The sequence below is a fragment of the Myotis brandtii genome, unplaced genomic scaffold (genome assembly GCF_000412655.1).
Source record: "Myotis brandtii unplaced genomic scaffold, ASM41265v1 scaffold133, whole genome shotgun sequence".
Taxonomy (NCBI): Eukaryota; Metazoa; Chordata; class Mammalia; order Chiroptera; family Vespertilionidae; genus Myotis; species Myotis brandtii.
Genome location: NW_005354718.1, coordinates 1,123,301 through 1,146,963, shown reverse-complemented (window position 1 = coordinate 1,146,963; position 23,663 = coordinate 1,123,301). Strand labels below are relative to the sequence as shown.

Sequence of the window (23,663 nt, the reverse complement as noted above, 5' to 3'; positions counted from 1 at the left end):
AGTTGGATCGCACCTCCTCGGCGAAGTGGGGAGAGGAGTCGCGCTGTGCGTGGGGGCCCGGGAAGGGTTGGACTGCGGGTATCTGGGGTGATCATGAAGGACTGGGGCGCTGGGCTGTGGAAACGGGGTGCAGAACCCACATCTAGGTGCGCTGCTCCACGAGGCAACGTGGGGTTGTAGCATTTGAGAGTCCCAGGAGTTGGGTCCAGGTGGGCAAGGGAGCCTGCGGTGCACTGCCGAGCCGACCTGGGCGCCAGAGAACAGCCGGGGCTCCGGATCTTACTTTGGGGTAGGGCAGGAAGTTGTGGGGCATCCTGCCTCCCCGCGGAGTCTGAAGGCCCCTCTCCTTAACAGCTGGGCTTTCCCCTCCTTCCCAATTGCGTCTGGGCGCCAAGCCCCGGAGTGCTCGTCACGCTGGACCCTGGCGCGGAGCCCTGGCATCACGACTCGGAGGCCGACACTCTCTCCTGGAGTCACCCAGGTCTGGTGTGTGCTGTGTGAGTGTGAGTGCGTGGTGTGTGCGCGCGTGCCCAGATTTTAGCCCCTGTCGAAGTTCAGAGTGCCTTCTGCCTTCTCCTGGGAGGAGGAGTCTGAGCTCAGCATCCCTGTTAGAGCCCATAGGGACTGGGATGGCTACGGCGGGCTTTAGTTCCCCTGGCTAAGAATAAAGCCTTCCCTAGCAGTGCTCTCAGGAAGTGCTCCTCCTACCAGTTTGGACATCACCCCTTCAGGTTTGGGGAGGGGGAGAGGAGGTTCTCTTTACTGTATCTTAGTTTACACTTGACCTTGCCCAGCACCCCTCCGAGGCTCCCACCTGCAGTTCCTGTTGAGAGTAGGAAGGGTACCCTGGCTGGCAGAGCCACACCCTCTGGCTATACCTCCCCCACTGTCCAGTCCAAGTAAGGGTTGCACTTTGGGGCTTTGCTGGGAGAGGGAGGGGGAGGGGGAGGGGGAGGGGAGGTGACGGGCTTCAAAGGAAGAAACAAGACAATGAGTCCTGGTTGTGACTGGCTTTGGAGGGCCCCTTCTTAGGTTGGGATTGCTGGCTTGCCGAGAGGAGGTTGAGGGACAGGAGGGGAGCCCCTGCCAGCTGACTGGCAGGATAGCCTTTGGTCTTTTCAGCAGGAAACTTTGTTTCCTGGTGCTGATAAGCTGAAGTTCTCCTACCCACCCCCCTTGGGAAACAATATTCAAAGAATACCAGGTGCCTAATTTGCCATCCAAGTGGCCATCTCCTCACTCTCCAGGGAAGAGGGCAGGAGACAGGACCATAGCTTCAGGACTAGGTGGGATAGAGGGACAGAGAGACAGACGGCTTGCATTTGGGGAAGCCAGGACTTCTGAATTTAACTGAGATTTCTTTAAGTACTTCACCAACCCACAGACCATTTGGCTTGTTCTTCAAAGGCAAGAGACTGGGAAGCAGAATTCCCAGGGGATCGCTAATTGAATCTGGCAGTGACAAACATTGTCTCTCTGTACCCTTAATTATTCAGGTGGTTTTTGCTTCTAGCTGCTCCAGTGGGGTTCTAGTTAGTGTGTAGGGGGCTGGGTTGGGAATTCAAGATGCTAGGTGGCTCCAAGGTCAGACTTCCAAGAGTCATCAGGTGGAGCAAGAGGAACTTCTTTATTACCAAGAAACTCGTATCAACAACCTGAGTATTTTGGCAGTGAGTGAGGTCACAGAGAAAGGGCAAAATTTCACTTCCTCCTGTGAGGCAGATCGTACCAATCTAAGGTTCAGCACTGGCAGGAGTGGTAGGCTGTGGGAAAAGGTTTGAAATCAGGGAGACTAATGAGTAGATTGAGCTGGAGGAGGTCAGTTACTTTGCTGGATGTTGGACCCACCCTCTAGGCCAAGCTGTGGTGGGCAGACCGCTCTACTGTGCTGAGTGGGCAGCTGCAATGACTAACTTGGGTCTTTCTTCCCTTTCTCTCCCAGGACACACTCTTACCACACCAGGGAGCCTGTTTGTTGTGTTGAGCAAGCTGGGGGTGGAGACTAGAGTAGATGGGCAGATGGGCAGGGCCTAGCAGGTTTGGAGGGAACCTGGCTGTCCTAGGATTGCTGGCTGGCTTTTGTTTTTACTGCTGAGCCTGGAGCTCAGTTTAGACTTGGTGGTTGGTTACTCCTCAGGGCAGTGAGTGAGAGAGTGGGTGAGAGAGAGAGTGAGTGTTGTGAGCACTATGTGTACAGTCAGTCACACAGCACCCTTCTGCTCTCTCACAGAGGCTAGTCTCGTTGACATTTCCCCAGGTACCCTGAGTGCTTATAGCAGCTGATCGTACCCCTGCTATTGCTTAGAGTTGGGAGCAAACTTCATGACTCTGACCAGCTGGGTCAGAAGAAGAGACTGAGGGGAGGGTGGCCGTGGGTGAGCTCAGGAAGAAGTGTGGAGAGTCCCTGAACAGTGAGGCAGCCCACATTTGGGGACAGGTGTCACCCGTGGCAGCACTATATCACCAGGGTTATCAGTCATCAGTACCTGGCCCCACTTCCACAGATAAGAAGAGAGAAGAAGGAAGGAAGGGCAGGGGAGGACCCCCTCTAGGACTCCCTGGAAGGGATAGCATCCTGGATGCCTCATTACATCCAACAGGGGAGATGGAGCCACCTCAGTGTGTGGAGGAGCTGGAGGATGATGTGTTTCAGCCAGAGGATGAGCTGGGGACCCAGCCTGGGAGCTTGCCCTCTGCTGACCTGTTTGCCCAGAGCCCGCTGGACTGCCCCCTCAGCCGTCTGCAGCTCTTCCCTCTCACCCACTGCTGTGGCCCTGGGCTTCGACCCATCAGCCAGGAAGACAAGGCCACCCAGACCCTCAGTCCAGCCTCCCCGAGCCAGGGTGTCATGCTGCCTTGTGGGGTGACCGAGGAACCCCAGCGACTCTTTTATGGTGAGTGCTCTTAGCCTCAGGACTCCTCCCATAGAGACTTGGGGAAAAGAGGGGACTTTCCCTCCCCAAACCTGCCTGTTGCTATTTCCTTCCCCAAACTGAGCAGCAGGGCCTATTGATTTCCTCACCTCTCACCTGTTGCCTTTCTGCTTGTCATTGCTCCTTACCTGCGCTCCTTGAGCGCCAGGAAGGACAGAGCGCCCTGCCATCATTTCTGCTCTTTTGTCCCTTTCTGGAGGGATCTTTGGGTCCACGGTGTCTCCTTGGGTTGGAGAGGGTACCTGAGCCTCAGCTGTTACATCCTGTGGCCAGTAAAGTGGTGCAGCCTTTTGTGTCCTTCCGTAAAGTGGCTGACATTGCTCTGGAGAAGGTTCGCGGATCTGTGACTCGCTGTTGACACGGAAGGGGAAAACCCAGCTGGTTCTGGGACAGAAGGTTCCTGAAGGCAGAAGGTGGCCCCCATTTGTCACTTGGGACTTTCTGTGCTTGGAAGGGGAACTGGAAAAAGAGGTTGAGACTGCCTAGGCTCAATGCCAGCAGAGGGGCTTTTTCCAAGGTTCAATAGGACAAGACCCCTTCATTTGTGGACTTAAATGATTTGTTTTATGAGCTGTATGCCCTCCTCTGGCAAAAAGGCAGGGTTAGACACACTGTCTGTGTTCTACTTTTAGCACAATAGCGCATGGAGAGAGGGGAAAGGTTCAGAGGCTATCTTGCTGAGTCTGATGGACAGACTGGGGAGATGCTGCACTTATTCCCAGAGGGAGCCCACCCATAGGGAATTCTTGCACCGCAGTTCTGGCGGGAAGAGGGAAAGGAGGGAGGAGGCAGGCGGGTGCCCCTAGTGGCAGCTCAGTTGCCAGCACTTGGTAAGTATGGAGCACTGATCTTGAGGTCTTGCTTCCAGAGAGGAACTTAGCTATTCTGTGGGTCTGAGTTTTCTCTCCCTAGTTTTTATACCACTGCCCAGAGCTTTAGGACCTGAGACCAACCTTCCTGTGCTGCACTAATAAGTGAAGACACATTGTGGTTTTCTCTTTCTCTGTCCCTTGCTTTGCTCAACCCAGGAACTCTGGAGAGCTGCCTCCAGTGCTTTTCCAGAGAAGAGCTTCAACCTGCTACTACATGAATAATAAATTATGGTCAAGCATAGCTTGGTAAATAAGGACAGAAAGTTGGCAAGTTCACCCATACACATTACTTTTGCCATGGCACTGCCAGCGAATGTAAAATCGAAGGGAGGGCTGGGACCATTCCCTTCTGTTCTCCCAGCACCAACTTTTATATACTTGCTAGTGAGTCAGGTTGTCCAAATTTGGCAGACTGCCCTGATAAGGCCTCAACCCCCGGTCTCTGCCAGGAGTGTTCGGCACGGGGAGGAAGGGGCGGTTGTGGAGAATACTGAGATGTGGGCCCTCTGTCCTTGCAGGCAATGCTGGCTACCGGCTCCCTCTCCCTGCCAGTTTCCCTGCAGGCTTGCCCCTTGGTGAGCAGCCCCCGGAAGGACAGTGGCAACATCATCGAGCAGAGATCCAGATCGCCAGAAAGCTTCAGAGTATTGCCGACCAATTTCATCGGCTTCAAATGCAGCAAGTAGGCACGGGTCCTTGGGGTGGGGTGGGGGGTGAGGTTTGAGTCTGCTGGGTGAGTGGGTAGCGGGGTGGCTGGGGCCTGCCTCTGCAACCCTGTCTGGCTAGATCTCAAGAATATGGTCCCAGAGTTTTGGCCTTGACTCCTGTGATTCCTGAGGACTGGATGGGCCCTGCTGGATGAGCATGCCTGCCCTCATCTCTGCGCTCCAAGTTGGTTATCTGCCCACTTTCAGCTCAGGCTCCATAAGATGGTTTGTTGGGAGATGCCACTATCCCTCCTTCCTGGAAAATGGGATGACTTTTTGCAGCCTTGCTTGACAAACTGTGTCTTCTTGAGGCCTGGGTTGAGAGATTGTCCCTTATGGACCTAAGGGGAAGATTTCCAGGGTGCTGCGGTGAAACTGGACAGTTGCGGGGTGTCTGGCTGAGGTGCAATGGGAACCTAATAAGCAAGGCTGAGGGATGGGCTGAGTGGGGGAAAGTGGTGGAACCGGTTGTAACCTGACACTTTCCAGCTGGGGAGGCTGCTCCTCATTGTCTCTGTCTGGGAACTGGGGCCTGGGACTCTGGAGAGTGTACCTCGGGGAGTCTCTCCAGACCTGCGGCCGGGCGCTCGGCCGGGTGCTTGGCCGGCAGCCTGGCACCAGCACCGCCAGGGCGGGGCATCCCGTGTCAGTGGAGCATGTGGCAGAGTCCATCAACAAAGGCGGCGGCTGGCAGGCTCGTGCTGAAGGAGCCCTTGTGCCACGGGCTGAAGGCTGCCCTGCTCTGCAGCCCTGTCTGGGCGGCCCCCAGGCACTTAACCCTTCCTCTCTGGGCTGACTTTCTGGAGGGCTGCCAAGGCAGGGAGAGGGCTGGGGCTGGTCTGTGCTAGCATACCCATCGCTGAAGCGGAGGCACGCCACCTGGAAGTGAGCGCGTTCCCTCCTTCTGGGACAGTGTCCCTGGCCCGTAGGATAAATGTGTGTGTGTGTGTGTGTGTGTGTGTATCTGTCTGTCTGGAAATCAGGAAAATAAATAACATCTTGATTGGGCAAGGCCCTGAGGTTAGATGGGTCACTTCAGGTGGCCTGAGGAGAGCTATTGATAGTTTGACTCAAGGACCAAACCATTGCCAGCACCAGGGGGAGGAGAAATTGACTTTGGGTCTCCTGAGAACAGGCCATCAAGAGTTAAATATGGTCAGTGCCTTCTGCCAAGGGGTTCTGAGGGAAATTTGGGTCTAGAACTGGTCCTGGTGGGCTCTCCTAGTCCCTCCGAGATCAGGAAGGTAGGGTGGCCCTGTGCTTAGATAATAAGGCAGCTTGGCCTCCTCTTCTGGCCCCAAACTCGTTTCTAGTCTGTCCTTTTGATTTTTCTGTGGAAACTTGGCTTAGAGTTTCCCCTTCAGTCCATGTGTGGACTCACTCTGATTCTTGATTTCTTTCTCTTGGCCTCCTTCCTGCCCATTCACTCTAGTTTGGTTGTACGGCCTGTGGCTGAGTCCAGCTCACAGCTTCCAGTCCTGGTGCTGGAGCTGATGGATGACACAGTGGCTCTGGGTCTCCTAGACTCATCTAAAGTATTGTTTGGAAGGCAGCTTTTTTCATTTTCAACAGACCTGGTCTCTTTCAACAGGTGTTTCCCAGAAAATTCCCTCATCTGGGGAGCTCCTGTAGGCTTGGGAGCAGGCTGGGGAGGATAGGACTAGACCACAGCCTAGCGCCCTTTCTTCCTGCCTCAGTCCTGAACAGGAGGAGGCGGCCCTTATCTCAAGGTCTGACCCTGCTCTTTGCTGCTTGGCATCGTTTCCCCCAGCCCAGGGCTGCCTCTTTGAGGGCATGGTTCAGACCTAGACAGGATGCCGTCCTCTCAGCAGAGCCACCCCAGCTGGGTAGGAGGAAGGATAGAGCAGGAGAGCTAACTGTAAGAAAGTGTTCCCTGCTCAGCACCTCACCCTGTACTGGCTCCTGGGCTCTCTGTGCCCCTCATCCACCTGCCAGCTACCTCTGGTTTTCCCAAATTTTCCATTACAAAGAAACTCTGCGGAGTCCTCTTGCTTTTCACCCCCTCCTCCCCGCTAACCCTGCTCACCAGGGGCTTATGTTGGGGGAAGGGCTAGGATAATTGCACACATAGGATCTTTTAGCAGCTAGTTTTAAGGAGTTAGTCATCTTCTGAACTTCATTATTACATAACTACAGTCTAATATTTCATATCTAAAAAGTACTGTTGACACTCCTACATTCTTATCCTTTATCTTCTTTCCCTATTGCCTTGCCTCATCTTTACAGGCAGGGAGACTGAGGCCCTGGAAGGGTTAGGATTAAGTCTCTAGGCTTTGAGGATAAAGTCAGAACGCCCGGCTTTGAATACCAGTTTTTCCGCCTACTAGCCATTGGGAAGTCACTTGACCTTGCCAAGCCTCTTTCCTCTTCTGTAAATTTGAGCTAATACCACGGAATTTTACTTGAAAGGTTAAGTGAGTTAATACCTGTGAAAACTTCAGGCACATCAGTAGGTATTCTCTAATGCTTGTTTACTTCTGTCTCTCTGTAATCCTGATCAGCCCTCAACATTTCCCACCCCACCCATCACGCTGCTCCCTGAGCTCCCCTCTGCCTGTCTTGTCCAGAGAAATCGGTGTCCCAACTGTTCAGCTTTGGGCTTTGGCCTTGAACATTCTCCTCTGAGAGTGATGGCCATTCCCCATCATTGTAGGCTGAGTTTAGAGAGCCACGAAAGACAACCCAAGAGGTAAGAAGAAGTTGAAGGGACCTGGCCATCTTCTTTCTCCTTGGATCTGGGATGGTATCACAGAGCCAGACAGTGGCCGTTAATCCCTGAGTCCTGAAGGGAGTGTGAGCTCTGATTTTTGTCCCAGAGCAGGAGAGCTAACTGTAAGAAAGTGTTCCCTGCTCAGCACCTCACCCTGTACTGGCTCCTGGGCTCTCTGTGCCCCTCATCCACCTGCCAGCTACCTCTGGTTTTCCCAAATTTTCCATTACAAAGAAACTCTGCGGAGTCCTCTTGCTTTTCACCCCCTCCTTCCCACTAACCCTGCTCACCAGGGGCTTATGTTGGGGGAAGGGCTAGGATAATTGCACACATAGGATCTTTTAGCAGCTAGTTTTAAGGAGTTAGTCATCTTCTGAACTTCATTATTACATAACTACAGTCTAATATTTCATATCTAAAAAGTACTGTTGACACTCCTACATTCTTATCCTTTATCTTCTTTCCCTATTGCCTTGCCTCATCTTTACAGGCAGGGAGACTGAGGCCCTGGAAGGGTTAGGATTAAGTCTCTAGGCTTTGAGGATAAAGTCAGAACGCCCGGGTTTGAATACCAGTTTTTCCGCCTACTAGCCATTGGGAAGTCACTTGACCTTGCCAAGCCTCTTTCCTCTTCTGTAAATTTGAGCTAATACCACGGAATTTTACTTGAAAGGTTAAGTGAGTTAATACCTGTGAAAACTTCAGGCACATCAGTAGGTATTCTCTAATGCTTGTTTACTTCTGTCTCTCTGTAATCCTGATCAGCCCTCAACATTTCCCACCCCACCCATCACGCTGCTCCCTGAGCTCCCCTCTGCCTGTCTTGTCCAGAGAAATCCGTGTCCCAACTGTTCAGTTTTGGCTTTGGCCTTGAACATTCTCCTCTGAGAGTGATGGTCATTCCCCATTATTGTAGGCTGAGTTTAGAGAGCCACAAAAGACAACCCAAGAGGTAAGAAGAAGTTGAAGGGGCCTGGCCATCTTCTTTCTCCTTGGATCTGGGATGGTATCACAGAGCCAGACAGTGGCCGTTAATCCCTGAGTCCTGAAGGGAGTGTGAGCTCTGATTTTTGTCCCTGGTTTGAACCTCAGTTATTCTTTTTTTTTTAAAAAATATTTTTACAGAGAGGAAGGAAGAGGGATAGAGAGTTAGAAACATCAATGAGAGAGAAGCATCGATCAGCTGCTTCCTGCACACCCCGTACTGGGGATGTGCCCGCAACCAAGGTATTCCCTTAACTGGAATCGAACCTGGGACCCTTCAGTCCGCAGGCTAATGCTCTATCCACTGAGCCAAACCGGTTACAGCAACCTCAGTTATTCTTTTTCTGTATCAGGGGAGATCTTCTCCCTAGGAGATGTGGAGCCAAGGGCGGGGGTATGATGATGGGGAGTGCATTATAGGATGGCAGTATGGCAAATTGAGTGCATGAACATGACCCCGGATTGAAGAGGTTGCAGATTCTCCGGGGTCGGTGTATGCTGGCCATATTTCCCAAAGAGCGTGCAGGTCTAGCCTGGTTACTCCAGTGATCAGTTCCGCTGGCTCCTCTGGACCAGCCAGCAAGGAATTAGAGGCAGATCAGTGTCAGCGAGGGTCTTCAAAGCTACAAGAGATTTGGAGGCAGAGTGAATGGAGGTAAAAGCCTTTCCAAACCTGGTCACACACTACCTTCCTCTTTGCTCTTTTGTGATCTGACCGGCTGCAAACTGTTGATGGTGGCCTACCCTGACTCAGGCTCTGTGAGCGTGTCCTGGTACTTCCATGTCCGTACAGCTCCTGCAGGGAAGAGGAGGTGCGGGTTTGCTTCCTCACTGAGCTCATGGCTGCTCTGTCACGGTGTCCTCCTGCGTGGGCCTACGAATGGACAGCGCTAGCTAGTGTCCCCTCCCCTTGAGAAAGTCTCCTGTCCCAGTGGCGCCATCTTGAAATTTGTGGTGGTATTTTGGGGCAAAGTTAAGAAGCCAAGAATCCTCAAAAAAAGTAGCTACTGTAAACTGTTGAGTAAAGCTAAAGGAGGGTTGGGATTTTTCATGTTGGAAATGACTTTTTCACTTGGACAAGGAGTAGCTCCATTCAGAACAGTCAGATTTGGAAATTCCCTGACTAGTAATTAAACTTTCTGGAAAATGAAATCTGAGAAACAATTCAGCCACTCAGTTGAAATCATCTTTAATTGCAATATCACAGAAAGGACCCTGGACTTAAGAGGCAGGTCCTGGTTGTAAGATATATCACTAAGTAAGGACTGGACAGTTTAACACTTTTGGACATGTGTTAAAAGATGATTTTAGGATTTCACTTGGACCTGCCCTTATAGTTCTTGGGGAGCCCTTTGGGCAGTTGTACCCAGGGTGGTGTTTGCACGGTGTATTAACTAGCAGCTTCTCTGCCAGCAGCCTGGATCCTTTGTTCAGGGAGCCCCTGACTGCTTCCTGACCCTTTGGGATGCTCTCCTTGTTAGCGAGTGGTTTTCTGGAACTCAGACTGTGGCTAGTGAGGTTGTTCAGGCTTTAGATGGGACAGCCCTGGGCAGGAAACCCAGAGATTTGCCTTAAAGTGAGAAGGGCCCCAACAGAGCCAGCCTCTGCCCCGGGAGTGGGAGGTCCACCCAGGACAGTGCCTGGGAAGAGTGAGGCTGAGGGAGGGGCTGTGGAAAGCTGCCGTGCGTGAGAGCCAGGGCAAGGGCTTGGGGGCCCTGTGTTTGCTCTGTGGCTGGCTCTGTTTATATCGCTCGCTATATTTAGCTTATGAGTCATCAGCGTGGCTGACTAGAGGCCGAGTTCCCCACACAACTCTGCACCTGACTACTCTCTTTTCTAGGAGAAGGGCCTTGTAGTTACGGACAGTTCATCCCCTCCCCACCAAGGCTCGCCATGGAGATGGGAGTTGGCTTTTGTTGTGTTTTTTTCTTGGAGGAGGAGGGGGGAGGGTGATGAGGGAAGGGTTAGCAGGAGGCACTAAAAAAGAAAAAGAAAAATGTCTCGTTTGCCTTTTGATCCACATCTGGCTACCAAGAGGGCATGTTCCATGACCAGAAGGAGAAGAGTCACTGATATGGTGAGGAGGAGGGCCCGGACAAGAACAACCAGTTGCAAAGGCCCCCAAGTCAGAACCTTGGGGTTCCTTCTCCACAGCCTTGTAGACCCACAACAAGCCTGCCCCCTCCTCGATCCCCTCTCTCCCTTGCCTTTGACCAGAGCACACACACCACCGTTCCTTTTGAGCTCTTGAGAGGTTGCCTGATAGCTGGATGGAGCTGTTCTCAGATTGAGGGAAACTGAAGCACAGAGCCCTCCCGGAGGGGAGCGAGGTAGGGGCCTCAGCAGTTCGCCCTGGGGACCTGGGCGGCACCCAGCCTGTCCCTCACCCCGGGCCCCCAGTGGCTGAAGGTAGTGTCCTCCAGTTGCATTAGAGGGAGCCCTCCTGTCTTTGACTGAGAACCTGCTGGCCCCAGGCTGCCCTTTTGCCATGGTGGTGGCCTGTGGCTTCAATGTCCTGTTAGCACTGCTGGTTGAGCTAAGGAAGCTCTTGGCAGGGATAATTTTTTTTTTTAAATATTTTTAAATTGATTTTCAGAGAGAGAAGAAGGGAGAGGGAAAAAGAGAGAAAGAAAAAACATGCGAGAGCGAAACTGATTCGCTACCTCCTTCACACCCCCTACCAGGGATCAAGCCTGCAACCCAGGCAAGTGCCCTGACTGGGAATCAAACTGGCAACCTTTCTGTGCACGGGACGATGCCCAACAACTGAGCAACACCGGCCATGGCGGCAGGAGAATTGTTACCTTTCCCATTTTGCCATTCCACGGCTCTTTCCTTGAGTATCTGGGTCAGAAGCACTTTGGGACAGTGGGCCCACTGGGGGTTCAGAATCCCCGGCTCCGCGTGCAGCCTGGAATTCTGCGCCCAGCCGTCCCTGGCCGCCACGGCCTGTCTCAGAGTGAGAAGTCACGGCTTTCCCCAGGACTTGATCAGTCTGTTCGGGAGAGAATGCTCCCAGACGGGCACGCTGAGCAGAGCGTGTTGAGGGAAGAACCCAGCAAAGTGAAGTGGCCCAGGTTCCCCTTGTGCTCACCAGGAGAGGTCAGCTTGCTTGGTGCAGCCACCAGGGCCGCTGCTTTACGTAGCCTTTTCTCTTCCGATCACCACAGCCACCTTATACATCTAGACCCCATTATGCCCGTCCTATAGGAAAGCGAGACCCAGAGACACGAGATAATGTGCCCAGGTTACACTGTAAGTGGCTGGGCTGGAAGCCTTGGGCTTTCCCGCACCCACCCCTGCTCTTCAGCAGCACACGCTGGAAAGTGAGAGCACTATGGTGCGCCCACTCTCTGCCTCGACCCTGCTCTGCTTCCTCTCGGGGTTCTTGCTTTTCTCCACTTCAGGTTATAAAATAATTGACAGGGTTTGCATTGCTCATCTTTGTATCCTTCATAACCCTTAGCTGAGTTGCGTGCTTGATAAAAGCTTGCTGGGTTGAATAAAAGTATCTTCCCTACTTCTTGCAAGTGGAATTTTCCCGAAGTCTCTCTCATCTCCATTCCTGGTTCTCAGCAGCGAGCCTCTTTCCTTCGGTCCCACGGGGTAGGTTTAGATGGGGAAAGGGAAAAGGTAGGAGAATGTCACTTTATAGAGAGTGTCTCCCCAGAAGGTAGAGTATGTAGAGTTCTGCATTTTGAAGAAACGGAGCATGGTTTCAGAACATGATCTGAAGTTAAAATTTCAGACCAGTTTTACCTTTATTTCTGTTTGATCTTCAGTTAGCTCTGCCTCTGAAAGGTTTATTTTTTCTGGTCCACAGCATCCTTACTAAATAGTTAATGATCTGGAAACAATGTCTTTAAACATACTAGGGGAGCAGTCCAGTTGTGATTCACTTTGAAGGTTAATACTATTTCTATCATGTGAATAAACACACTGTAATATTTTAATGCCAGGACCTAACTCTGGAGTCAGAAGTCAGGGATTTGAACAACCCACTATCTCAACTAATTTGCTTGGGGTAACTTTTCTAAGCCTTTGCTTTCCTGTCTGTGATAACATCTGCCCTTCCCACATCCCAGATCTTTGTGAGGAGCAAACGGGAAGATCAAGTACTCTGTTCTAAGTATGAGATGTAATAATTGCTATCTGGTTGGTAGATGTGCAGTGCTCTTTTAAAGCAGGGCCACAGCGGAGCCTTGCTCTTTCCTCTAGTCCTTTCTAGTCCCGTGGAGGTGAGTTAGCTCTTGCTGGAGCATCTGGAACACTGGTGACAGCCCCCTGCCCCCCTCCCACGGGTGTGAATTGGAGCCGAAGGGGAGAGGCAGAGGGAGATATTTATCTGGGGAGGGCAGGGAACACTCTTTGTGCTTAGGGCAGAGGCCATGTGGGATGAAACAGAGTTTGATTTGTGTAATCCAACCATGTCAGACACCACAGCTAGCTCTTAAAAGAAAAGGGGAAAAAAGAAAGAAAGACTTTTACTGGCTGGGCCTCTCCCCAGGCAAGAGGCTGATACTATCACATCTAGTACATCTTTAGACCTGGCCAGACATCAGTTGTTCCCGGCCTCAGACAAGTGGGTTATCTTGCAAGGCTGACTTTTCTGTAGTCAGTCCAGTGTATACTTGTTGAATACCTACTGTGGGTCCCTGCATGTTCCCCGTTATACAGGATAAATGCCCATCTAGTCACAGGGCCTGGCACGCAAGTTCCCACTGACCGGCACACTTGTCAAAAAACTGCCTTCATCCCCGGACCACAGCAAGAGAGTGGGACTGAGTTAAAGACAAACCTTAGGCCTCTAATGCCTGGTTGTTCTCTCTCACCTGAAGACAGTATTATTACCCACCATGTTTGAACCCCTTCCCTTGGGCGTTCACCTCTATTCTTTCCCTCCATGCCTTGGTCCCACCCTCTAGACTGAATTTGAATACTTCCAGTGTAAGCTTAAATTGCCACCAGCTCCCCATACCTTGTAGCCCAACCCCTTAGCCCTGAGGGCACCTGACTATGCATTCTGGGAACTCCACTCTTTGCAAGTTCCCATACTTTTGTTGTTGTTGTTGTTAATCCTCACCTGAGGATATTTTCCCATTGATTTTTGGAGAGAGTGGAGTGGGAGAGACAGAGAGAGAAACATCGATGTGAGAGAGACACATTGATTGGTTGCCTCCTGCACAGGGATTAAGCCTGCAACCGAGGTACCGTGCCCTTCACTGGAACCATGCCTTGGTCCCACCCTCTAGACTGAATTTGAATACTTCCAGTGTAAGCTTAAATTGCCACCAGCTTCCCATGCCTTGTAGCCCAACCCCTTAGCCCTGAGGGCACCTGACTATGCATTCTGGGAACTCCACTCTTTGCAAGTTCCCATACGTTTGTTGTTGTTGTTGTTGTTAATCCTCACCTGAGGATATTTTCCCATTGATTTTTGGAGAGAGTGGAGGGGGAGAGACAGAGAGAGAAACATCGATGTGAGAGAGACACATTGATTGGTTGCCTCCTGCAAAGGGATTAAGCCTGCAACCGAGGTACCGTGCCCTTCACTGGAACCGAACCCAGGACCCTTCAGTCCATGGGCCGATGCTCTATCCTCTGAGCCAAATGGACTAGGGCAAGTTCCCATATTTTGAGAGGTGCTCAGGCCGAGTCTGGGAGAGCTGGGCCTTGCTCTGGGGTTTGCACTCATTAATCTGAGTTTATGTGCCTGCTGCTGTGCCAAGAACCCGAGAGCCCGAGGCCAAGCACACTCTTTCCTGGTTCCCTCTTCCTTCTCCCCTTCTCCACACCCTCTCCTGGAGGGATCCAGGTTCTCCGGCGTTCTGGTGTCTTTGTGTACTTCATCCTGTTGGGCAAAATGTTCATTTCCTTCCTCCTCACTGTTTCTCTCACTGGCCTCCCTTCAAGTCCTTTTTCTTTCCTTTCTCGTCAGGCCCTTTTGTTTAATTTTTTAAAAAAAATATTTATTGTTGCTCCTCAAAATCAGAGCATTCTTTGATTCTCTTGGTGTGAGGCAGCTTGGTTTCCTTTCAGAAAAGGGCCTTGTGAGGCTGCAACTGTGGAGTATGAGGAGAAACCCTCCTTGTGAGGAGAAAGCTAAGTGGAGTATGTGTGGCATCTGCTTATGCCCAGAGAAAGGGCTGCCTGGGCCGTAAGCAGGTTCCCAGGCTGCCCTTGCTGGCCTCACGACTGCTGCCGCCACTGACTTAACTCCGTACGGGGCAGCCTGTTCTCCAGGCCCACCCAGACCCTCCACCAGGCTAACTGGATTCAGTTGTTGGAGCTCTGAGTTGTAATCTTGAAGATAATTGTGGATGACAAACTCCGAATCACCAAACCTGAGGGCTGGAAAGCACCTCCGTGGTTTCCAAATGCCTGTCTGTGGCCTGGCTGCTGTAGAACCACCTGGGCAGGATTTACCCCTGAGTTGGCCAAGGCATTACTCTGGTGGGAAGAGGTTGAAAGAGCATGAAGAAAACACCAGGTCACGAAGTGTTTCCTTCTAGGCTATAGAATCATGGGTGATTTTATTTTCTCCTCTGTTTTTTTTTTCTTGTGTTTTCCAATTTTCTACAGTTAACATGCAATTACGTTTATGACTAAAATATACAATAAACGTAACTTCTGATTTTTAAACTATCACTCAGGGAGCTTGTTTAGTATACAAATTCCTGGGCCCCTTCCCTGGAGATTCTGACCCAGTCCGTCTGGGTGAGGCCCGGGGATTCTGTATTTACAGCAGCACCTCAGTGGATTCTGTGATGCAGTCAGGTTTGGGAGCCTGCATTTCACTTATAAGGAGAGTGAGGACTCACAGACAGGCTGGTGGGAGACCCCAGCCTACAGCCAGGTCCTCTGATTCCTGGACCAAAGCCTTCCTTGCCAATTCATGAGCCCTGAGATCTGTCACAGGCCGAGGCACAGAACCTTGATCCTTCCTGAGGGCGGGCCTGCGTGCCCACCTGTCCTGGGCCGGCCTGTGTTTCCCAGAAGACCCCAGCCTTCCCATCTGACAGCACTCTCTGGCCCACAGCTGTTTCTGGGTCCTCCAATACCCCCGGTGATGGGAGTGAGGCTGCTTGCCTTGCCTTATTCCCAGAGACACAAGGCAGCAGGTAGCCTCTGTTAGAGGCATTGAGGGAGAAACTGAGGCATACAGAAATGGTATTGGACCAGGTCCCAAATCATGGAATAGTGATCTCCCATCCCTGGCTGAATTGCTGTTTGGAGACGATTTAGAGAAGGGAGAATAAAGGGTTAGATTTGGTATAAAGAAAGGCAGATATGGTGGTACTCGGAACATAGTGACAATGGGTAAGGACACAGCTCTAGGGTCAAATAGTCTGGACTCAGTCCAATCCCTGACACTTACCAGCTATGTGGCCAAGGTACCTAACTCTTTCAATGATCTCATCTGTGAAATGGGGATAATATACACCTATCTTATTGTGTTGTTGAGAGGACCAAAGGAGTTTAATGTATGTGTAACTTGTCTGAGTCACCCGGGGATCTTCTTATAGGTTCATGCTCTGATTTAGTAGATGTACATTTCTAATAAGCTCCCAGATGATGCTGAAGCTGCTGGTCCATGGACCACACTCTGAGAGGAAGACGTAAAACACTCAAAACAGAGCCTCGCCCACTCAGTGTTACTATTATTGTTATGATCACGGCTGTTATTGTTACTTGGCCTTTTTCAAACAGGCACCTGAGGAGGCTGGGGATTCCAGCAGACTGGCCTCTCCAGGGACCGGGCTTTTCCTGGAATCTCCTCCTGTTCCAGCACATGACCTTTGCACCTGTCCTGGGCAGCAGCTGGGGAGGGGTGAGGGGGCGGGGGGTGCTCTGCCCAGCTGCCGCAGGCCTGCGTCTTCAGGTTTGCAGCTGAGTCCATTTTCACGCTGTTTTACTATAACCAGATTTTGTTAAGCCGGGTGTGTTTCCTCTTTTTACTCATCTTTGTTTACAAAACTCGAGGAAGCTATCAGTCTCCCCAGCCGCTGCCAGGCCTCCTCAGTGGCACGGCCCGGTTTTCCTGCCCCTCCCTGCAGTAGTTATGCCTCCACTTTGTTTTCCAGGCCTCCTTCTGCAGGGGAAAGAGTACTCTTGCCACAGGCATGGGGCATTCTGTTCTCCTGGGTTGGCAGGGCTCTGAGGTCAGCCTGAGCTGACACCTCACCTCTCTTCTCTTAGTGGCCTAAGGCAGAGTGAAAGGGAACCCAGCAGCCTGCGTGCTTGTCCCAGGCCAGATGTACCTGCGAAGTGAGACCTGAACTCACTTTCCAGTTCTGCTACTGTCTTACCCTATCCCCTTCCTATCTGACTAGTAGTCTCCTGGTGGCGGCCAGGGCTGTGTGGTTAAAGACAGCCCAAGAGCCCTAGCTGGTTTGGCTCAGTGGATAGAGCATCGGCCTGTGGACTGAAGGGTCCAGGGTTCGATTCTGGTCAAGGGCATATGCCTGGGTTGCTAGCTCAGTCCCCAGTGCGGGGCATTCAGGAGGCAGCCAATCAATGATTCTCTCTCATTGATGTTTCTATCTCTCTTTCCCTCTGAAATAAAAAAATATATATTTTTAAAAAACCCAAGAGAGGGCTCCAGCTCCTGAAATAAATAAAAATATATTAAAAAAAAAAAAAAGCCCAAGAGAGGGCTCCAGCTCCCCTGGCCCTTGCTGCCTGGGCCCCTGCAGCAATACAAGTCCAGCCTGTGCTGGTTTCTTTCTGCACACTAGGTTTTTATTCCCCTGTCCACTGAGAACCCTGTGGAGAGGGCCCCAGCCCAGTCCTGCCCTGGCAGACAAAGAGAGAACAAAGACCGCCTCTTCCAGCACCCCCCAGTCCCCCCCTGGCCTCTTCTGGCCCCAGGGAAATGTACCTGTGTGGGTGGGGCACCAGCCACCATCCTGTGAGCCACTGACCCCTGACCTTTGCCCCCAGCTTCCCTGCCTGACAGTAGGACCTGGGATGACCTCCAGAGAGTAGTGTGCATTCTTTGTTTTTGTTTTGTTTTCAAGTATGTTCTTGCTTAACGTTTAATTGGCTCCAGTCAGTAGGAAAGCGCTCCAAGAGGGGTTATTTATGGCTTACTGTCAAGAGCAGCTATAAAAAGGGCAGGCAGTGCTGAGCTGGAGATGCTGGGAAGGGAGAGAGGGCAGGCGCTCAAGTGTGTGTGTGTGTGTCTGTCTGTGTGCGTGTTTGCACTGGATGAAATCAGATTTTTGCTGCCTCAGCAGTGTGGTTTAAATTGAAGATTAACCCTTTGACCTTCACAGTGTCAAATCACTTGCAGATGGAGGCTCCCCCCTTTTCCCCCTTGTTCTCTGTGTTACTTTGGAGTGGGGGGAGGGAGGGGGGCACTTCTCTTTCTTTCTGAAGAAAGTTTGTTGTTCATGCAGCTGAGGTTTGAGGGGCTCAGGAGCCAATCTGATTAAAAGCAGCACTTGGCTAAACTCTGGAAAATCCTGCAAGCAGGGGAAAAAGTTTAATCCTCTTGTGCACAGTGCAGAATGAGCCTGGTCTTTTCTTTTTAATGTTAAAAACTGCAATTGTTTTTGGAGGACTCAGCTATCTCCCCCTCATCGCCGCTTCTCTTGCCTCCCCCCGCTTCCCCCCTCCCCCCGCCCCTTTGCTGTACTGATAGGATTAAAGTGCCGCCCCAGACATGTTGATCTAAACTTTTATTGGAAATGATAAGAAGTCATCTAAGGTTGCGTTGAGGAGTCACGTTGATTTTTCCCCCCCTTTCAGCACCAGCAGAACCGAAATCGCATGTGGTGGCAGTTCCTCCTCTTCCTACACAACCTCGCCTTGAATGGAGATGAGAACAGGAACGGGGCCGGTCCCAGGTGAGGCTGGGCTGCCCTCTTCGAATGGGGCACCACAGGAAGGACTTCGGCGAGGACTGACACTGTGTCTTGTGAAGTTGTTTTTTGTTGTTCTTACCTTAAAATTTTATCTCTATGTGTAAATAAGACATGCCCAAGTGGGACCTTTCCCCTGTTCAGGACCTTGACCAGGAATGGGGGCCTTTGTCAAACACTGTTGAAGTGGAGGCTGATGAGTCTCTGATGGTGGGTCCTCCCAAGGGCTCTGACAAGCAGATTCTTCAGCCCGCGGTTGTTGAAGATGGCCAGGTAGTGATGTTCTCTGGCCAGAGGACTGTAGTTTAGCCACAGGAACTCAGTTAAACCATAGGAAGCTGGATTACACTCCTGCTCCCACCAAACCTGTCAGCCTTCTGCCATGGATGGAGCCGAGATCCGGACAGTCACACTGCTTCAACGCACCAGGGCCGTGGTCAGGGGCTTTCCAGCTGAGCATGGCCACTTCGCTAGGCCACTCAGCCTATATCTGGGTTCTCCTTCGGCCCAGCCGGTGCCCGCTTCAAGGGCTCAGGGATTCTTGCCCAGCCCCTGTCATCTCCAGCAGACCTCAGGGAGGGTTGGGTTTCTCCAAGGACCCCTCAAACATGCCTCAAAATGAACCAAACTTCTGTATAGGCCTCAAATCTGACTTGGTCCCACTTGGAGGCCCCAGGATTGATCCTGAGGTACAGAACCACTGCCACCTCTGGCTTCCTAGAACTGGCTGCCTGTCAGCCATGGATGAGCCAAATAGCCAATCAACGTGCTGTCCTCAGCAGCTTGTGCCTTTGTGGGCTCTTCTTTCCAAAGAACCAGCAACAGACTGCATTCTGGCCCCAGATCAGTACTGTAGGGCATGAAGGGGCAGCACTGCAGCGGGACTGGGAAAGTGGCCATTCCTCCTGGAAGAGTCAGCCCTGGAGGAACCCAGACCACTCGGTTTCCTTGGAAACAACATACCTCCTCCTCCTCATTCCCATTCCTTTCTCACACCTACTATGAACGGTAGAAGGAAGAAGCCAGCACAGTGACTTTGTCAGCGGACATGTGTCTTTTCGAGCAATAGACAATGATGAGAGTGCAGAACCGTCAGAGCTGGGTGCACGTCTCCTGTCTTCCTTCAGCTCCCAGCTAGGCCAGCAGGGCATGCTCTGACACTCAGCAGGATCGCAGCTGCCTCCGAACTTCCCTTCTCGCCCTGCTGTGGCGCTAATGGCGAGAATTTAAAGCAGCCAGTCTGCCAGCTCTGACCAGACAAGAATTTGATTAACAGAACCTGTTAACAGATACCTAGAAATGAAATGATAATTTTTGCATATGTAGGAAAAGATAACATTGGTGCTAAACAGAGAAGCAAGGCCCAAAGAAAAGACTGCTTTCCTAGGCAGCGAAGACCCCGGGGCTACCCAAGGAAATCGGAGAAGTCCAGAGGAGGCTCTCACATCTGAACAAGCCAAGGCTCCTCCAATTCTGCCAAGAGGAGGTCTCAGTACTGTTGAAGGAAGCCTCGATCCCTGTATGTACAGTTGGGAAGGTTCCCTGCACAAGGGCACCTGCAGAGGAAGGTAATAGAGACTAAGGTCGAGCTCCTGCTCTGCTCACCAAGTTGTATGCCCCAGTGCAGGGCTAAGTCTTCCCAGAAGAACTGGTGCCTTTGTATGAAGGTGCCGTATGGGCTCATAGTGACCCTGAGGAGAAGGACCTCAAACTGTGCAAATGCCTTTGTTTTGTTCTACTTAGATGTTCTGGAGGTATTACCTTTTCTTGGCCAGAATTATATTCTCAGGGTGTGTACCATGGTTTGTCTGCTAAGGAGATGGGTTCTCACTTACAAGAAGGAACCCAGAGAACAGGCATGAGGACTGGCTCTGGAACACGCTGACCGTCGTGAAGCTCAGCCTCCCCTGCGTGTCATATCACTCATGAGGTGCTGAGGGCCTGGTGTCTTCCCCTCCCCTGGACCAAGGCTACGACAGGCAGCGGCTGGTATATGTGCTGGAGTGGAACACACAAGAAAACCACGATTATTTCTACCAACCATTTTTTAACCTCTCTTGGCAGACTTTCTACCTGAGCTGAGTGAGAGAGCAAATAAATGGTCTAGACTTTGGTGCTGAGGCAAAGCCATCCACTTCAGGGACCCTGCCAGGCCCAGGAGGGCCTGTGTGCTAAGAACTGAGCCCAGAGTTTGACAAGCCCATCTGAACATTGAGCCTGGGGCCTGGGGGAAGATGGTCCAACCGCACTATCTCCATCTTCTGTGAAGCCAAGAACTAACTCACTATGTTAAGGGAGCCAGGGCAACATTTAAAACCTCCTTCCTTTCCCATCCCCCAGAAAACCAAGGAGGTAACTCCCAGAATAGCCCTAGGAGAGAGGTTCCTCCTGGCTGGCTATTTTCAATTGGCCTAGTGATCTAGGTCCCGCCCCTTCCCTCTGCCTGGTGAGTTGATCTGAACATTCCTCAAGTCCAGCCTCAGGAGACATGTCCCTCCCCTTGGGCCCCTCTTCCCACCCCCACCCCCAGAGGCTTGGCTGTCTCCTGTGAGGGGGTGGAGACTCCGATTGAGAGGGAGGGAGAGTCTGACCTGGGTCCTGACCTGTAACCAGCTGAAGACTAGTGGAGCTTTTGTGGTTTGCTGATGGATGGGGGTGGGAGAGGGACTGGAAACCTCCCTCCCCGTTGCAGAAATGCCCTGGAGGAGGGGAAGCCTGCTATTCAGGGTCTAAACAGCCCTTCCAATTCAGAACCCCAGAGGAGGGGTTTCTGGAAGCCTATGGACAGAAGTGGGGAGGCAATCCCCCCAGGCCAGACATCTGACTTCTCCAGCTGGTTGCAAAGTCTGGGCTGCTGAAGAGCTGTCCGGTGGCCTTCCCCTGCTCAATCCGAGGCAGGAACAGATCACCTCCCAGTGACCTCCCCAACCCCCTAGGGGAGTAGGTCTGTTTTCAGAGCTTGTGTGGCAGGCACATTCAAAGTGCTCAGAGGGGCCCACCTGACTTGTCTCACTGACTCCTGTGGCCAGGCCCTGTCCAAGGGTGGCTCCTGACTGGTCATGGCAGGGAGGGGTTGATTGGGATGGCCCATCTAGGTCCTCCATCTGCCTGAAGTCTTCTGGGAAGGAGGCTGGGGAGCCACTTGACTGTCCTAGGCAGCAAGGAGTACACTGCCCATGAAAGCTTGCCTGTGGGGGGACTTGATGAAGAGGGAGTAGGGAGAGTAGAGAGCAGCAGAAGCAGGCAGACTTAAATTGCCACTGCCCTCAGGGCTTCGGGGAATCAGTGCTACAGCCCAGGCTGGAGGAAGCTGAGGGCCCCTCTGTGTGTAGGCGGGGACCCTTGGTGACAGGCCACCCTGGCCAGACTTGCTCTAGGAAGGGGTTAACCTATCAGCCTGTGATGCCTCCTGGGGACACTGGGCAGTGGGCAGGCATGTCAGGGCTAGTGAGGACTTAGATCCTGGAGGGAATGGCAGAGAAAGCCCAGCCCTTCCAGAGATGCACCAGCCTCCATGCTGAAGCTGACGGTGCTCAGAGCCTGTGAAGGTCCCAGGTCCACACTGCTCTTCTCTCTGCACAGTTGGCCAGAGCCTCTCCCTGCTGGGTGAGCATTGCCCAGCGGCCACCCTGGGTCCACAGGGCTGTCAGGGGAGACCCAGTGAGAATGTAGCATTTTGTTCATCCCAGATTAGTTGCCCTGGGTTCTAGGCACTCTGCCTCTGGGAGAGAGACAGGGAAAGGGGGAGGGGAATGGGGACCCATTGTTTTTTAACCTGTACAGAGTATTTGACTTTCTGTTCTTCCAGTGTGTGTGTGTGTGTGTGTGTGTGTGTGTGTGTGTCTTCCCTCCATCAATTGGTACAGTTTTTAATAAAACCATTTAAAGCAAAACTGGTCTGTTTCAAGGTGTGGTAAAGTGCAACTGGACCCATTAGGGAATTTGAGATTCCTAACTTGTGTCTCAGCTGCACTCCTGAGTTATCCCTGAGGCTCCTGGCTTGTCAGGACTTCCCTTCCCCTCTGGGATTGGAGAAGAGCCTTCTGACCACACAGTAAGCAGCACAGCAGAGGCCCCATGAGGTGGAAGACATGGGCTTTGGATCCAGATTTGAATCCAGTTCCAGCCTCCATCAGCTGAATGATCTTAGGCAAGTTATGTAACGTCTCTGAGCTGTTGGTTCTTCCTGTGTAAAATACAGCTGTGCCTGCCTTGCAGGGTCAAAGGGAATGTGTGCAAAGGACCTGCCCACACCTCCATTCCCCCACCCCTGTCAAGCTGGGCTTCAGTTTTCTTTTATCAAGGTAGCATCTCAGGAGGTAGGCTCCTTGTAGGGGGACTTCCTGGCTTGCATTTCTTTGTGGATTAACAATGTGTCTGATTCAAGAGGGTAATTTAAAGCTCTTGACAGAGTTCTGAAAATCCTCGGGGAAAACCACCCCTGGTCCTGTCAGCAGTAAGCCCGGAGCCAAAGGGCCAATGCGCCTTGCCAGCGCCGGGCCCCATGATTTAGGAAGCTGTCGGCTCTCTGAGGACCAGCCTTGGACTCCGGTTCCTCCCCCCATAGACAGTGGGAGTTTGAAGTGACATTGAACCGTCCTGTCTAACCTCTTCCTTTTATGGTTGAGTAAACTGAGGCCCAGAAAGGGGATGCAATTTTCGGTTGGGCTTTTTAAATAGCTGAGTCAGTCTGAGGGGGGCCTACCCCATCCATCTGGGTTTCCACTTGGAAATTGCAGTGCTCTTGCCCAGATCTGCAGGGAAGCCAAAACTTGTCTATTTTTAATGCCAAATAACTGCCTCTTCTCCTGTAAAACATGGCACTTCTAACCACTCTATATTTGGACGGAGAGGTTTATTTTTACTGGAGTGTGGTAGAAGTGCGGCCTGGTGCCACGTCCGGATGTTATTCTACATTTCACGTGCAGGGTTGTAGTTGAGCCCATTAGCAGCTCCTATGAGCTACACAGGGAATTAGTAGGTGATTGGTGATGTACTGTCTTTCTTTCAAGTCATCTGCTCCTACTTTGGGTACGGCTGCATTCAATTGCCTAGGCTAGAAACCTGAGAGCTCACCCTGTCCCCCCGTCCCTCCCTTTCTCTTTCTCTCTGAACCCTTCCCAGGAAGTCCAGGGAGAAGTTAAAGGCGCAGCTGCCCAGGTTTGAACCCAGGCTCTGCTGCTCACCAGCTGAATGGCATTGGGCAGGTCACATCGCCTTGCTGTGCCTCAGTTTCCTTATCTGTAAAATGAGATGACAATGGTATCTATTGAAGGTTGTTGTGAGCATTAAATATGTGAATATGTGTCAGGTGCTTAGAATAATGCTTGGTACATATTAAGTTGCCAATAAATGTTAGCTGGGGCCTGACCAGGTAGCTTGGTTGGTAAGAGCATTGTCCCGAAATGCCGAGGTTGCAGGTTGGATCCTCAGGGCACTTGTAAGAACCAAGTAATAAATGCACGAATAAAATGCTTAAGTGGGACAACAAATTAATGTTTCTCTTTCGCACTCTCCCTAATTCTCTCTAAAAATCAATAATAAATAAAAGGCCCCTGCCTCCACTCCCA

At 51.7% G+C, this 23,663-nt stretch overlaps 1 protein-coding gene across 3 annotated transcripts; it reads left to right on the top strand.

Moving 5' to 3' along the window:
* The first annotated feature begins 6 nt into the window (after positions 1-6).
* BMF (Bcl2 modifying factor) lies at positions 7-21,986 on the top strand. 3 transcript variants are annotated; one of them, XM_005860235.2, is made up of 5 exons: positions 7-45; positions 355-481; positions 2,601-2,894; positions 4,324-4,487; positions 17,981-21,986. In XM_005860235.2, the coding sequence occupies exons 3-5, from the start codon at positions 2,606-2,608 to the stop codon at positions 18,080-18,082; spliced, it is 555 nt and encodes a 184-aa protein (XP_005860297.1). In that variant the 5' UTR covers positions 7-45; positions 355-481; positions 2,601-2,605; the 3' UTR covers positions 18,083-21,986. The 3 variants fall into 3 exon arrangements, with proteins under 3 accessions (XP_005860297.1, XP_014390261.1, XP_014390260.1); XM_014534775.1 differs by lacking the exon at positions 7-45 and having other exon boundaries at positions 60-481; positions 4,358-4,487; XM_014534774.1 differs by lacking the exon at positions 7-45 and having other exon boundaries at positions 468-486.
* Positions 21,987-23,663: the final 1,677 nt, after the last annotated feature.

Excerpts from the sequence above, each read along its gene's own strand:
- BMF (XM_005860235.2), top strand. The coding sequence starts at position 2,606 with ATGGAGCCACCTCAGTGTGTGGAGGAGCTGGAGGATGATGTGTTTCAG. Across the intron at positions 2,895-4,323 it reads ACCCCAGCGACTCTTTTATG|GCAATGCTGGCTACCGGCTC; the intron begins GTGAGTGCTCTT and ends CTGTCCTTGCAG. Across the intron at positions 4,488-17,980 it reads ATCGGCTTCAAATGCAGCAA|CACCAGCAGAACCGAAATCG; the intron begins GTAGGCACGGGT and ends CCCCCCTTTCAG.